This window comes from Bufo bufo, chromosome 5, assembly GCF_905171765.1.
Source record: "Bufo bufo chromosome 5, aBufBuf1.1, whole genome shotgun sequence".
Taxonomy (NCBI): domain Eukaryota; kingdom Metazoa; phylum Chordata; class Amphibia; order Anura; family Bufonidae; genus Bufo; species Bufo bufo.
The window spans coordinates 55274006-55290951 of record NC_053393.1 but is presented as its reverse complement, the minus strand read 5'-3'; the positions used below and the strand labels follow the sequence as shown (position 1 = coordinate 55290951).

Genomic DNA, 16946 nt, shown 5'->3' with positions numbered 1-16946 from the left:
TGGCCATTACATTTCCAGTTGGTGGTCCGTGTTTTATTGGTTATGGGGCTCAATGGTGGGGAAGTGTAATGGTGGAAAAGGGGTTGTTAGAAGTGGGCTATTATAGTGAATAAGAGGTGGCGAACGGGAATTAACCAATACCCTCGTCATGCATACTGCACTCTTTAGTATTGAAAGAAAATTTAGACTAGCACATCGAAAGTCACAGGTGCACATCCATAAAGCTAACACGCAGACAGCAAACAAAATACGTATGGCAGCACACTGTTATACATGCAAACAATAGAACTAAGGATTTTGTTTGCTGTTTGTATGTTAGCTTTATGGATGTGCACCTGTGACTTTTGGATGTGCTAGTCTAAATTTTCTTGCAGTGTGTTTGGAGGGTAGCTGCCTCCTTTATATTAAAGGGGTTATCCAATCCCTATAATGACCCCTAGAATGCCTGGACCCCTCCTCTAGAGCATACTTACCTGCTCACCGTCGCAGCCTGCTATTGGCTGATCCCCCCGTCACCGGAGGTTTTGACCCGCACGACGGGGAGATGCAGTGGCAGCCATGCAGGGATCCGGTGGGATGCAGGTGCCGAAGAGCAGGTTAGTATGCTCTAGAGGAGGGGCCCGGGCATTCTGGGGGTTATTATAGGGATTGGATAACCCCCTTAACACTCCCCGCCCATCTGCCCAGGGCTTCTGAGCAGAGTATAAATATAGCTGGTTTCTACACCACCCTGAACATTGTAGGCTTAGGTTAGGCCCAGAAGAGGCAGTTCTGTTAGTGTTAGGTACCCATCTGCAGAAGCCACCTTGACGTTGGTAGATGGACCCGACACATGTTTGATCAAAAATGTTTGCAAAGAGCTTCAATTTTTCACGTATAGTAGGTATAATACAGCTGTAATCCAGAATAACCTCTAGTCCCTAGTTCTATTGTTTGTATGTATAACAGTGTGCTGCCATAAGTATTTTGTTTTAGTATTGAGTTCAGTTTGAGTATGCATTATGCTCCCTCTAGTGGTTGCTGCAGGCTGCCAGAATTTTATAATTGAAATATGTGTTGATGCAGAGGATTTAAACCTCTGTAATATAAAAATGGCGGCTTGTCTGTGTAGCTCATATATTAAGAAATTAACTGGCACAGAATTTTGGATCTGTTTACATTAAAAAACATTCATTTTATTTTAGTTCGCATCACATGTTGGCTATTGGTACACTACTTATAGGGACAGCCTGCCAAAAGACAAGATCCTGACCAATGTATTTTTATTGTACTACGGTCACATTAATGGCAGATGGATGCAGATATGTTTCCATTCTTACCGAGATCTGGACTGTTTTGTTTGATATCTGGTGGGTGACTGATGGCGGTGTGTATATTATAGGAAGTATACCCATTCCGTTTTCTGCTAGAAACACTTCAGAGATCTGCACTGAGGACGTGATCTGTAAAGACAAAGAAACACGAGATTTAAGAATCTTTCGATAGACATTAAAAGGGGAAATGTACCACAGCGGCATCCTCTGACATGAAGTCAGACACCTATTAATTCCAGCACTAAAGAGTGCCTGAACCCCCCTAGAACTAACCCCATTGATGGCACTTCTCACTATGACATAAGTGAAGATTTCTCCTGTATAGAGGACCTATACCCTCTACTTGTCTGTTTCAGGAACTACTTGCATCCCCTTTGTAATAGCAAATCTGCACCATCTATTCTTATGACTCTATATTGTAAGATCCCTTTATTATTCCTGCTAGAAGTTATGAATGAGTTGTTAGCAGTTAGCAATGAAGATCTGGTTGAAGGTGTGCCCTTCCGAAGTCTGACACTATGCAATCAGTGCAGCCAGTGTCAGACTGTGCAGGGCCACGCCCACAACTGGTAACACCCAGCTGGAACTTCATTGCAGACCGCTGACCCTTCATAACTTCTGACAGGAATAATACAGGAACGGCACTACATACAGTCATAAGAATAGATGCTCCAGAATTGTTATTACTTATGGAATGCAAGTAATTACTAAAATAGACACGTTACCATGTCTTCCTACATTACCTGGATGTAGATACCATAATCCCAGCATTTCCATAACTTAAATCCTCTTATACGTGAACAGTCAGGAAGTCCGTCTTGGTTCATAAAGATGCCATATAACCCGCCATAGGCTTCATTGTTAGACCAGCGCTGACTGGGATCGGCGACATCTGTAAGACAATTGCACTGTATGTTATTGCAGGTTATAATTAGCGTTGAGCGAATCGTAGTGGACTTCGATCCGAATTTCAGGGAAAATTTGATTCGCCGCGGAGCCGAATTGTCTCTTACTTCGTGGTAGCGAATCCATTTTCCCTGAATGATTAAAAAGAATAGAAATCATACTTACCTCATCCATTTGTTTGCGATGGGCCGGCCGTCACCATCTTGATTGAAGATCTCGCACGAAATCCCGTGCATGATGTCATCATGGGCCACGCGAGATTTCATGCTAGGTAAGTAGGCTTTCATTTATAAAAAAAAAAATTACACTGTGTTTTTACTGTTAGATGCCGCAATCAGCTATGAACGCTGCATCTGAGGGGTACAATGACGGGGGGCGGCGCACCCACTACAATGACACTGAGTGTCAGAAAGCAAGTGAGAAAAAGTCCATTCCTGAAGGTAGATTATATCTACCACACTTTTTGGTTTCACCTTTGCATCGATACATTTCTATGCTCTAATACTGTAAACCATGCAATGCCATAACTTGAAGAATTAAAGGGGTTGTCTCAGTTTATAAAAAAGGAGACTTTTGTATTACTTACCAGTAAAGTCTCTTTCTCGCTCTTCCTTGGGGGACACAGGAAACCTTGGGTATAGCTCTGCTCCCTAGGAGGCGTGACACTAAGTGAAAGCTGTAAGCCCCTCCTCCATCAGCTATACCCTTCAGCCTGGAGAAGAGACTGCCAGTTGCGTGTCCAAGTAGTGAAAGATAACCACCAACCGGAAAAAAGAACTGTCGAGCCCCAACGGGGGCAACCAAGCCGGAACCACAACTGTAACCCAAATGAAGGGCGGGTGCTGTGTCCCCCAAGGAAGAGCGAGAAAGAGACTTTACTGGTAAGTAATACAAAAGTCTCCTTTTCTCGCCCATATTCCTTGGGGGACACAGGAAACCATGGGACGTTCCAGAGCAGTCCCAGAAGGGAGGGACCAGAACAAACTAGACCAACACCAGAGGCATCAATCAACTGCCGCCTGCAACACCAGACGGCCTAAAGCAGCGTCAGCCGACGCATGAGTATGCACCCTGTAGAACTTGGTGAAGGTGTGCAAGGAGGACCAAGTGGCCGCCTTGCAAATCTGCTCCGTAGAAGCCCGATTCCTCTGAGCCCAGGAAGCCCCGACCGCTCTAGTGGAGTGAGCGGTAACACCGAGGGGCGGAACCTTGCCCTTGGCGAGATAAGCCTCAGTAACAGCCATTTTGACAAAACGGGCGATAGCAACTTTGGATGCCGCCATCCCTCTGCGCGACCCCTCCGGAACCACAAAGAGCGAGTCAGTACGCCTGAAAGAGCTGGTTACCTCCAGGTAAACCTTGAGCGCCCTGACAACGTCCAGGCGATGAAGCTTCCTCTCCCGCGGGTGGGAAGGGGAAGGACACAAAGAGGGGAGAACGATGTCCTCGTTCAGATGAAAGGCGGAGACCACCTTAGGAAGGAAGGGACCGGACGAAGAACTACCTTGTCCTGGTGGAACACTAGGAAAGGTTCCAGATAGGAGAGTGCAGCCAATTCGGACACCCTCCGAAGAGAGGTGACGGCTACAAGGAAAATAACCTTGCAGGACAGAAGTCGCAAGGAAACCGTCCGCAGAGGCTCGAAAGGAGAAGCCTGGAGCGCTGAGAGAACCAGGTTCAGGTCCCAGGGCGGTACCGGAGGGCGGTACGGGGGCGAACCGCGTGAGCCACGCCCTGAAGGAAGGTCTTGACAGGACCAAGGGGGGCCAGTGGGCGCTGAAACAAAATGGACAGCGCAGACACCTGACCCTTCAAAGAACTAAGGCCCAGACCTTGGGCAAGTCCGCTCTGCAGGAAGGACAAAACGGTGGGGAGAGAAAAGCGGAGCGGAGGAATCCCCAGATCGGCACAGAACCCCAAATAGGTCCTCCAGGTCCTATAATAGATCCTAGAAGAGGACGGCTTACGGGCGCGGATCATGGTGCGGACGACGTCCGCAGAAAAACCCCTACGTGTCAGGACGGTGGTCTCAACAACCACGCCGTCAAACGTAGGGACCTTAAACGCGGGTGGAAGATTGGTCCCTGAGAGAGAAGATCTTCCCTGGCGGGCAGCGGCCAGGGCGCGTCTGCCAGGAGCAGCATGAGGTCGGCATACCAAGACCGGCGGGGCCAGTCCGGAGCGACCAGAATCACCGAGACGCCTTCCGCCGCGATCTTCCGAAGGACCTTGGGCAGGAGTGGGATGGGAGGGAATATGTATGGACGCGCGAAGCCTCGCCAAGGAAGAACGAGGGCGTCGGCTCCGCAGGCTCCCGGATCCCTGGCCCTGGACAGATAGGCGGGGACCTTGTGATTGAATTTGGAGGCCATGAGGTCCACGTCCGGTATGCCCCAACGAAGGCAAATGGCCTCGAACACCTCCGGGTGAAGAGACCACTCGCCGGGGTCGACGGTGGTGCGACTGAGGAAGTCCGCCGCCCAATTGTCCACCCCTGGAATAAAAATTGCAGATAGGGCCGGGACGTGGGCTTCCGCCCAACGGAGAATGCTGGTGACCTCCCGCATTGCTGCAGCGCTGCGAGTGCCCCCCTGGTGGTTTATGTACGCCACGGCCGTGGCGTTGTCCGATTGCACACGAACTGGATGACCCTTCAGCAGATGAGTCCAGTGTCGCAGAGACAGAAGGGCCGCTCTCAGCTCCAGGACATTGATCGAGAGTTTGGACTCCGATGGAGACCAAATGCCCTGGACGGATCGGGGAGGAAACACGCCTCCCCAGCCCAAGAGACTGGCATCGGTTGTAACCACCAACCAGTTGAGCGGCAGAAAGGACCTGCCCAGAAGAGGGGACTGCAACCACCAGCGGAGAGATGACCGCACCGGAGGCGATAGATGGAAGGGATGATCCAGAGACTCCGGCGATTTGTCCCAGGAGGAGAGGATCGCCCGTTGGAGAGGGCGGGAGTGAAACTGCGCAAATGGGATCGCCTCGAAGCAGGCAACCATCTGCCCCAAGACCCGCATGCAGAAGCGGAAGGACGGTCGACGGTGGAGAAGGAGACCCCGAATCGCCCGACGGAGGATCAGTCGTTTTTCCGAGTGAAGACGTACCTCCGCCGCTCCCGTGTCTAAAAGCATTCCCAGGAAGACCAGTTGTCTGGAGGGAGGAAGGGAGGACTTGGGGAAGTTGATGACCCAACCGAATCTCGCCAGAGTCTCTAGAGTGAGATCCACGCTGGCAACCGCTTGAGAAAGGGACGGAGCCTTGATGAGGATATCGTCCAAGTACGGTAGCAGAAAAACACCCCTGGAACGGAGTAAGGCCAAAACCGGGGCCAGGACCTTGGTGAACACCCGGGGGGCTGTTGCCAGCCCAAAGGGAAGGGCGACAAACTGGAAGTGGAGGTCCCCCACGGCGAATCGGAGGAAGCGATGGTGACACCGGGCTACCGGAACATGGAGGTAGGCATCCTGTATATCGATGGAAGACATGAAATCTCCCTGCTCCAGGGAAGCCACCGCGGAACGGAGGGACTCCATCCGAAACCGTCGAAGGAGGAGAAAACGGTTGAGCTTTTTGAGGTCCAAAATGGGCTGCACCGAACCTCCCTTCTTGGGAACTACAAAGAGGTTCGAATAGAACCTTTGAAACCTTTCCTCTAGAGGAACGGGGGTAATCACCCCCCTGTCCAGTAAGGCTTGAACAGCCGCGGAGAACGCAGCCGCGCTTTTCGGGTCCCGCGGGGGGCGGGAGCGAAAGAACCGATCTGGAGGGAAGGACGCAAATTCGATTTTGTATCCGGAGGACACAATTTCGAGAGCCCAGGCGTCGGAGACGTGAGCCATCCAGATGTCCCTGAAAAGGAGGAGCCGGCCCCCCACCCGGGTGGGTGGGGGCGCGCCTTCAGGCAGAGGACTGCTTTGCTGCGGGTGTGCGGGCAGCCTGCGGCCTGCGCCAGGAGGGCTGCGCCCGAAAAAACGGCTTCCTACGCTTATCCTGGGGAGGGGCCGAAGCGGCAGCTGCGGGGGGAGCACCAGAGGTCCTGCGGGAGGACCGAAAACGAGACGCACCAGGGCGTCCGCGGGGGGCGCCCCTGGCTTGGGGTTGAGGAAGATGGGTGCTTTTACCACCCGTGGCCTCCGAAATAAGCTCGTCTAGGCGGACCCCGAAAAGGCGGGAACCCGCAAACGGTAGCCCCGCCAAGGAACGTTTGGAGGCAGCGTCCGCTTTCCAAACCTTCAGCCAGAGCTCCCTCCTGACGGAAAGGAAGGGGAGGCTGGAGCAGCCACTCTCACCATACGCTGTCTTCGCCCTCAATCCATCCAGCAGGGTCGCCCCTTCAGCTACTGGCACCGCAGTGGCAGGAAGCCGGGGGAGGGACTTGGCGTGCGGGCGACCCTTGAGCTGGCGGGACGCAGGGGAGCGAGGCTGCCCTGGTCCACCTTGTCTTCTGTGGGGGAGGCGGCAGTGCGGAATTACCGGCACTGGCGCAACTCAACCCCGGGAGAAACAGAGGGGTCTAATGCGCCTCTGTTGTCCCTGTAAGTAGAAAAAAAATCGAATTAAAACAACAAAAAACGCAAAAATAAAAAATTATAGGAAAACAACCCTGCATAAGCAGGGGGTGTCTTGCCTCCTTGGACACTAAGCAAAAACTGGCAGTCTCTTCTCCAGGCTGAAGGGTATAGCTGATGGAGGAGGGGCTTACAGCTTTCACTTAGTGTCACGCCTCCTAGGGAGCAGAGCTATACCCATGGTTTCCTGGTAGCAGTCGCTACCAGGCCCAGGAGCCTGAGGGGGTCCAAATACCGCTGTGCCGCATAAGGAGACACCAGTATTATAGAAAGTGCATGATGGTCGAGTTATACCTCTGGCTGGAGGGAGGTAGATAGGTCAAGAAATTTGGCATGCGGAGGGGTACTGTTTAAATTTTTGCCTCAGGCAGCATGAAGGCTATGTTCTTCCCTGCCCCCGGCCACAAAGCACTGAGGGAAGGGGGCCCAAGCTGAACTCTTGCACCAGGGCCCATGAGCCTTTAGCTACGCCCCATTGTGATTGCCTATATTGCTTCCTTTGCTGTCTGGATTCATTTTTTCATCACATTATAAACTGCCTGTTTCCATGGTTATGACCACACTGCAAACCAGTAACGGTGGCCGTGCTTGCAAACTTTAGGAAAAAGTGTAGTGCAAGCACGGCCACCGCTGCGGGATTGCAGTGTAGTCGTAACCATGGAAACGAGCAGTGTATAATGTGATGGAAAATTTTTATCAAGCCAGCCGAGGAGGCAATATGGGCAATCACAATACATTAGTAAGTGCCTTGGATTAACTTTCTCTACATGATAAATGCCATTAGTTGAAGTGAGACAACCCCTTTAAGCAGAATTACAACACTACCACTGTGTGCTGTACTGCAATATCCGTGTTATGTCTGCAGCGTGATCCATTTCATCCATTAGATCTGCTACATGGTATGTGGAGGGGCGGCAATGTATGGGCTGGGCCTCAACCACAGGTCACCGGCCCGGGGAGGATTGCAGATGTAATAAAGGTTCTATTTTCTAATAAAACACAGAAGGTGATAACGTTGTCCTGTCACATGGCCACTGATGACGGATGAGATCTCTTTGAAAGTAAAAAAAAGGGGCCAAAACAGAAACCTATTAAGCTGATAGGAACTCATTTGCATATTGGATTCTCATGAAGCACTGCATAAAAATAAAGCCTTTATGAGATGGAGAGAAAGTCCTTAATGCAAATAAGATTGAACAAGTCTCGTAAGATGTAATAAGTATGAGCGATTAAACGACGAGCGAGGAATTGCTTGTTTCTCGCCAATCGTGATCTTTCATCCCGCTAAAGAATTATCGTTCCTCAGTCACAGATCTGTATAACATGGAGTCGTCTACTCGCTTACAGATCACATAGAGGCGTGGTACTTTGTGGCAAACGATTAACAAGCGAAAGTACGAGTATTGTGAGTATAAAAGCTGCATAAGGTACAAATGCATATCAGTCATTTAAGGGAAACTATCTCACACTGTAGTATGCTCAAAAAAATCAGCGCTAGTCTCCCAGCCCAGTGTCCCTCACTTACCCAACGCGTTTCGCCTGACGAAGCCATTTGGCGAAACGCGTTGGGTAAGTGAGGGACACTGGGCTGGGAGACTAGCGCTGATTTTTTTGAGCATACTACAGTGTGAGATAGTTTCCCTTAAATGACTGATATGCATTTGTACCTTATGCAGCTTTTATACTCACAATATGTGGAGGATGGGCTCTCCACTTACTTATTTAAGCAGCATTTCATTGATTGATGGGTACACATAATGTTTGTGATGATAAGCACGTTGCACTTTCTTGCCTAAATGCTCTGAATCATGAACATGTGATATTGTTATATTAGGAATAGAGTTTAAGATTTCCTCTGCTGATTGTACACATGATGAAATTATGCTAGTTCCATTCCAGTTGTCCCTTCTTCATGTACTGTGTGGATTCTAAATGTTTTTAGATTTTCAATTTGATGTTAATAAAGAAATATTTTTAACCATATGATCGTTTGGATTACTGAATGATCTGGGCATACACATTTTTCTTGATAGGTGATCTAGATAAAGAGAATGGAATCTTTTTTTCCTTTCTAACTCTCCCTCTAAGGAGGGGAGGGACTAGTTAGTTAGAGGTCAGTCTAGCTTACCCCCTTCTTGGGGAAGGAGGCAAGGGCTGGGCACGTCACAATTTGATGTGCCCACGTCAAGCCCTGTCTAAGCCAGCTAGAGCATCTTCAGCTCTGCTGGATATGGAGGCCACAGCTTGAAGCCTCTGAAGCCAGGAGGATTAAGTTTTCCCTGGACAAATCTAGAGTCAGACTACAGAAAGAAGTTGCAGCATACAGCTAAAACAAAGTTATTCAGTCAGCTTGTCAGCTTAGAGAGCAACTGATGTAGCAGAGTTGAGTTTGTTTGCCTGCCAGAGTTAATGCTAAAGCCTGCTGGGAACCAAGACAAAGTCTGAAACTGTGGGACAAACGATTATTCAAGCAAAGCTGTTATTGAACTTCATCACAAGGTCTGGACTCAATTTGTTTTTTAAAATCCCTCAATTTTTCACCCTATTTGCTCTGCTTCGGACGACAACACCTGGGATCCAGAGTATCAAGGTAGGAGCACCGTGACACCTGCACAAAACATTAAAGGGACATTATAGGCTACCCTACACCACTCTGGCATTCTTACACCTGGGTGCCATCTACCACAGTATCACTAAAAAGGGGCCCTGTGCCCTTGTTGCTTCACTGCAACTGGCGTCACAAAAACATTTACTTTAAGGGACCCCTGGCCATTGTCGTGTGTCGCACAGTACACAAGTGGTGGAAACTATACAGTGGACGGAGCCTTACATCCACTGAATAGTTTCCAGCTGCCTGAAACAGCTGGTCAGTGGGGCTGTGGTGTATTGGACCAGCATTGATCTAGAATTGATCACCTATCCTGAAGATAAGCCTGCAATATCTAAGCACTGGAAGACCCCTTTAGTAAAAAAAAAATTAAAATTTAATTTGTTAATAAAATGCCACACTATAAGATTAGTAATAGTAGTTTAGATTTGGTGTTATTTTATTATTTTGTTGACCTGTTACTCACTTTGGCAATATTCTCCATCAATGCGATATCCAGCTCTTTCAAACCCAGCAACCACATTATCCTGCAGTACAATGTCGGCTCCTTCACTGATCTAGAAATAAAATAGTTGTTAGCTCAATTATCACAGGCATTTCATTGTGTATATAATTAGACCTCCACAGCTCAATGTTTTCCTATAGTTAAAGTCTTGGTAATCAGCCATAGTTACCTATGCACTGGCTACCAGCAGCTGCCACCAGAGGGAGTTTGCTGCATATATAATTCCATAATACAGTATACAGTATGCTCCCTCTAGTGGAGGCTGCTGGTAGTCACAATGTTGTCTTTTAAATTATGTCTATGCAGGGAGTTTGCAGCTCTGTATCAAAAAATGAAAGGCCATTGAGACCTCTGAGATGTAAAAAAATATTTTACAAAAGTCATTGGTTACTTTGAGTAGTTGCAATACGGTTGCAGTCATTTGTTCTTTTTTAGACTGCCTGATATTTAGTTTCAACCTATTCCTAGTTGTAGGATTTTCTCATATGCAGATCTTCATCCTAGATGTGAGGTCTGTGTGTCCAGGATGTTGCTGTCTTCACTAGCTCTCATGTATCAGGACAGCTTTATTCTTAGGCTACTTTCACATCTCTGGTGTGAAACTCTGGCGTGCCTGTTCTGGCAGACAAGTGGAGAGTCGGTCGGACACAAACCACAGCATGCATCAGTTTGTGTCCGTCCGGTTCTTCGCTTGTCTGCCAGAATGCGTACAAATCTCCACCATTATACTTAATGGGGCCGGTGGACATTCCATCTGCATCCGGCAGTGCCAGATCCAGTGAAATACAGGAGGTGTGAAAGTAGCCTTAGACTGATTTCCCCTTCTACAACTTATCTCCTCTCCCCTGTCCTTACAGACATTGATGCTGAGGAGTTTGTGATTCCCTCCCTCTGAAAGAGTTTGCCTTGGGTGCTTTGCTTTCTGACCACATTTATATACAGTTCATGTGTTTCTTCCCCTCCAAGCTGCCTTGTGTGTACTTTGCTCAATATCTACAACCTTTGGAAGCTACCTTCCTTGGGTGCCTTTCCCCTTTTCAAATTCTGCAGCACCATCAGCTAGGTGCATGACTTGCAGAAGCAAACTGGTAGGACATTTGTAATGAAGACTATTTATATAGTTGCTACTATTTTTATTTATTTAGAAAGCAAATGAACAATAAAAAAGATATTGCACAGATGTCCATAGCCTTTAACGACCGACCAATGTAAAGAATGATCAGCAAAGAATTGTGAACTTAACATGTGATAAAAAAAAGTAGATTCACTTTTATCTCCATCCTCAATGCCTGGGTATAAAGCCAAGCTAACGAACCTCTATTCCAGCATGCCACAAGATATAGGTTACGTCCTCGAAATCTTGGTATGTACCAGGCCAAACAGCAAGGGCAACAAGATTTCCCCTTATATTGACACGTTCTCCCCATACTCTGATTCCTGCAAATAAGCAGCAGATTAGAGAATTGTATCATCAGATTTCCATATGCCATATTAGAGTAGATGGGCATCATACAGAGTGTCCCCTGCTCAGTACAACCCCGTGCAGTTGGTTTACCTTCTCCTACAGTGAAGTGAATAACGTTGTCGTCAATGTCGAGTCCATTTGTGTAAAACACTCCGATTGCTGGGGAAAATCCATCATGGAAGGCACATCCCTTAACGTAGGACTCATTGGATAATACCTTTAAAAAAAAAAAAACTTATATTCATTAAAACCAATGGATACGTATATATTTTTAGAGAAATTATAATTTCCCTTTCCCCTGCCCTCTTGGCAGATCATACAAATGCACTAGGGTAGGTTCCCATGTACCAGTATCGCTGGAAGGAAGCAGCAGGGAAATCCACGCAACAAATCTTAACCAAACAGCGTTCATTTTGGTGCCGATTTTTTTTTTGAAATTCTTTACAGAAAACAGCCAAGCGTTTAAAATATAAACTTCTGTGGCAAAGCTTCGCCTGGTCCTCCGCTGGTCTCTGTACACCTGACTCCTGGCGATAACGCTTTGACTCATGTGACTGGCTATGGCAGTCACGTTTTGAGATTACATGTCATCACTGGAGGCTGGGAGACATACACAGCGGGGACCAAGGACACTAGAGATGAGCGAAGTATTGGAAAATTTGATTTGACTGCTTTACGGAAAAAAAAAATAATCACTTTGTGATAAATTACATACCTAGTAGTGGGTGCAATGACAGGGAGCAGCGATTGTACCCCTCATACATGATTGCGGTATCTGATCGCAACGATCCGGTGTAAAATTAAAAAAAAATGAAAAATCATACTTACCTGATCCATTTGCTAGTGACGGGCCATCTTGCTTGATGATCGAGATGAAGTCACCACGCTGTGCGCGGGATTTCGTATGAGATCTTTAAGCAAGATGGTAGCGTCCGGAGGAACACGAGCAAATGGAAAAGGTAAGTATGATTTTTTTTTTTTTTTATTTTACACCGGATTATTGCTATCAGATGCCGCAATCATGTGTGAGGGGTACAATCGCCTATATTCAGGCTAAATCAATTTGGTACCACGAAGCACGAGGAAATCCGACTTTGCGGCAAATCGAATTTATCCTGAAATCACGAAGTGGACTTCGATTCGCTCAGCACTAAAGGACACTTTAGGAGGAGAGAGCCAAGAGGTTGGTAGGTGAGTATGTTGTTTTCTTTTTCAAAAAATGTTAAATAATTTTCCACTTCTGCAGATTTAGTTGCGGGTAAAAAGGTAATCTGCAGCAAAATTTGCAACAGATGGACTGTGTTGAACTCAATGGGGCAAATCTGCAACCAATCCCTAACAAGAACTGACATTCTGTGTATTTAAAAATCCATGCCGCAGGTCAATGTTTGTATGGAAATTTACTGCAGAGTGTGGATGAGATTTCTTAAAATCTATATCTATATCTTTACTGTATCTATATCTATACTGTATCTATGTATATCTATAGCAATTCTGGTATGTGTGGATGTACCGTTACTCAGCAGGGGTGACTTTGAGAAACAGTGAAGCGTCTGCCAAAGAGTATGCAGACTAAGGGCTCATGTACACCACCGGTTGGTGTTTCGCGGTCCGCAAATTGCGGGTCTGCAAAACACAGATACCGGCCCTTAGGACAGGACATGTTCTATTTTTTTGCGGAACGGCCATGCGGACATATAGTATGGACACTGAATGCACACGGAGTAGTTTCTGTTTTTTTGCGGCCCCATTGAAGTGAATGGTTTTGCATACGGACCTCAAAACCCCCCAGAAAGGACAGGGGAAAGAAATACATTTGTGTGCATGAGCCCTAAGGCCTCATGCACACTACCGTGTTTTGTATTTTTGTTCAATCAACATTTTTTTGCAGGTTGCACACGAACCCATTGATTTCTAAGGGTCCACAAAAAAAAAATGGATGACGATGTATGCATGAGGCCTGAGATCTGTCCCTGAGTCACAATGGAAATTAAATCCAAAAGAAGAAATAATGCATTTAACAAGGCCTTACTGTATTTTTTAAAAATAACAAAAGTAATGAGGGAGCTTAAATATAACTTTTATGCCTCATGCACACGACCGTTGTGTGCATCCGCCGCCGTTGATCCGTTTTCCTTTTTTTTTCGCGGACCCATTGACTTTCAATGGGTCCATGGAAAAATCTGAAAATGCACCATTTGGCTTCCGCGTCCGTGATCCGTTTTTCCAGTCCGTGAAAAAAATATGACCTGTCCTATTTTTTTCATGGACAACGGTTCACGGACCCATGACAAGATGTGTCCGTTTTTCCTATCATTTTCAATGTCCGTGGATTCTCCAAAAATCAAGAAAGACCCACCGAAGAAAAGACGGTCACGGATCACGGAACAACGGAAATCCGTTTTGCGGACCGCAAAAAAAAACGAGATTTTTGTATAACTTACCAGTAAAATCTCTTTCTCGCTCTTTCCTTGGGGGACACAGAAGACCTTGGTATAGCTCATCTCCATAGGAGGCGTGACACTAAGTGAAAGCTGTTAAGCCCCTCCTCCACAGCTATACCCTCAGCCTGGAGAGAGAGACTGCCAGTTGCGTGTCCAAGCAGTGAGAAAAGGCAAAGTCCAACAAGGAACCAACAAGCCAACTACCCAACGGGTAACACAAACTCGGAAACCGTGTAGAGAAAAACAACGAATGGGTGGGTGCTGTGTCCCCCAAGGAAAGAGCGAGAAAGAGATTTTACTGGTAAGTTATACAAAAATCTCGTTTTCTCGCCCAGTTTCCTTGGGGGACACAGAAGACCTTGGGACGTTCAAAAGCAGTCCAAAAGGGGAGGGACCACAGCTCCAAGGCGAAGCACCCGAAGGCATCAAGGAACCGCCGCCTGCAGACCCAGGCGGACCAAGGCAGCATACGCCGAAGCCAGAGTATGCACCCTGTAGAATTCTGTAAAGCGTGCAAGGAAGACCTGTGGCCGCCTTGCTCAAATGCATGGCCGAAGGCCGAAGCCCAAAGCCTCCGGCCCAGGAGGCACCGACCGCTCTGGTGAAATGAACGGTGACAGTAAAGGCAGAATCCTGCCCTCGGTGCGGTAACCTCAGCAATAGCCAATCTGATAAAGCGGAGGAAAACCACCCTGGAGTCCGTCAACTCTAAGCGCGGACCTCCAGGAAACCCAAGAGACCGAACGTCGACAAGAGTCGGAGATCTCCAAGTAAAAACTGCAAGGCCCAAACAACGTCCAAATTGGTGAAGTGTTGAAGCGAAAGGCAAACACCACCTTCAGAAGGAAGGAACGGGATGTAGAACAGCCCTGTCCTGGGAAAAGACAGAAGGCTCAGAACAAAAAGGGGGCCATTCAGGCACCCGTCAGAGACACGACTGATACAGAAACACAACCGTACAGGACAGGAGGGGTAGAGAGAACTTCTGTAACGGCTCCAAGGACAAGATTGGAGCGCCGAGAACTCAGTATGTAGTTCCCAGGGCGGTACCGAAGGACAGTACAGAGGAACCAAAGAGCCATTTCGAGTAAGAAGGTCTTGACAGGCCCAGAGGGCCGGGGAACGCTGGAAGAGGAAGAACAGCGCTGACACTGATACCTCAAGTAAAGGAATCCCAGTCCCAGGTCCAGGCCGGACTGGAAAAAAGACAGAACCATGGGGAGAGAAAAGTCAGAGTGGGGAATGCACAGCTTCCCACAGAACCCCAGATAAAAAAACCATAAGTCTTACGACAGATCCTGGACGAAATACAGCCAGGAGCGGGCAGTAGCGAAACCGCTGGAGTCGCCTGGCAAGCGGGCGAAAAACCAAATGTGATCAGGCGCAGACCAGTAACACGGGCAGAAGTTGACAAACTGGTCCCGTCGGCCCCCGAGCAACGTTGTCCCGTATCCACCCGAGTGGGGGAGCAGAAGGACAGACGGAAAGGAACCAAAAGAGTCTGCCCAGCATCCGCCAGATGCCAGGACAAGACAGGCTATAGTCCATGCTGATGTAGCCATGTTCTACAGTCCCGGTGTAGGAGATCAAAGGATAATCTGGACCGAAAGGTAGTCCCCCCAAGTTACCGAGAAGGTAAGTCTACAGCAGGACCATTGTCTTAGAATGGACCACACACTCTGCACTCAGCGGGAGGACAGAACGCGGTAGACTCGATAAATCGGCACAGCTAATACAGCCAGTGTGAACAAGGGAGACAGTACGAGGCCAAAAGGAACACCGGAACCATCCACATGAACAACCATGCTCTCCCCAGAGGGGAGGACAGTGAAGGAACAACCTCTGAAGTCTGGCGGGACAGAAGCCACATCAGAGTGATCTGTACCGAGCGGCGGCCAAACAGAGCCGGCAAGATAAGGTAGTCGAGACAAAGGCCGGCATAACACCCTCCAACCGAACGGAGGAGTGGGCAACAGGGAAGCCATAGGACAGTTCAAAAGCAGAACCCTGCTACACTGTGAGATGCCCGGTTCACCGCCTCGCAGAAGGAGAATACCCTGAAGAACCCAAGGCGGAGGTCCTCCGGACCTGGGTAATCGAGCACCCAAGAGAATTTGGGTGACCTTCCCGAGAAAAGCGGCCCGCACCTGGTAGCAGATCAGACTGTAGCGTAGAGGCGCCAAGAGGAAGGACTCATACCACACTACATCCGAAGAGGAGGAAATTGCAGCAGGCAAGGGAACCGCAGTCCTGCCAGAGCCAACGAAGAATTCGAGGGGCGATCCAGACAACCGCACTCTCGACCATGTGACCACTAGCGCAGGGAAGCAATACCGCGGAAGGACGAATGGGCACGCATCTAGGAACCACGAACATTCCCTGGGATGAAGGGCCAACTAAATGAATGAGTACCACCCAGCTCCGTGCAGCAGAGAGCAAGTAGAGCCCGTCCGGGTCAGGTGGACAGAATGAACTCCTTAGAGACGAGTGCAAGGTTTGTGGCAGGCATCGTATCCCAAGAAAACAAAAGTATGCCGCAGGAAGTAGATGAGGCATACGTACGAGCAGCCCGTAAGCAGTGAGAAGGCCAACCCACCTACAGGAGGAGAAGGCATACACGGCCCAAACAACGCACAAGAACGTCCGCTCACTGCAAAAGGTTAATTTAGCGAGAAAGGGGGGACTCGCCACAGAGTGCCACAGCATGTACGGAATTGCAAAGTGCAACCTGAAAGGGAGTTATGCACAAGCCTAGTATAGCATGCGATGGAACGCAAGCAGTCCGCCCCGAAAAGGGGGGAAATTGTATCTGGCAAACTGCAGTCGGCAAGAGTGCAAAGGCCGGTCCCAAAAGGGAGTGATGCCTAAGGCCGTACCTACTTCAGAGAAGCAGGACATACCCTATAATCCAGCAGGAACGCAGAAGGTCCACCTAGTGAAAGGGGAACATGCACAGGGGTATCCTAGCATTAAGTGAATGTGCAATAATACACCAACACTGAACTTAGCGAGAGTGCAACTACTCTGCCAATGAAGGGGGACATGTACAAGTCCAGCACAGCCATACAAGGACAGCCGTGAATCTCATGAGCGTGCCAAATTCTGCTCATGGGATGAGGGGTGGTCAC

At 48.4% G+C, this 16946-nt stretch overlaps 1 protein-coding gene across 1 annotated transcript in view; it reads right to left on the bottom strand.

The window, feature by feature from the left end:
* Positions 1-16946, bottom strand: part of LOC121002376 (fibrocystin-L-like) — a 251165-nt gene that overhangs the window by 30727 nt on the left and 203492 nt on the right. Inside the window, 5 exon segments of the mRNA XM_040433838.1 lie at positions 1320-1442; positions 2057-2205; positions 9871-9961; positions 11225-11346; positions 11465-11591. Of these exon segments, the coding sequence (XP_040289772.1) occupies positions 1320-1442; positions 2057-2205; positions 9871-9961; positions 11225-11346; positions 11465-11591 (612 nt within the window).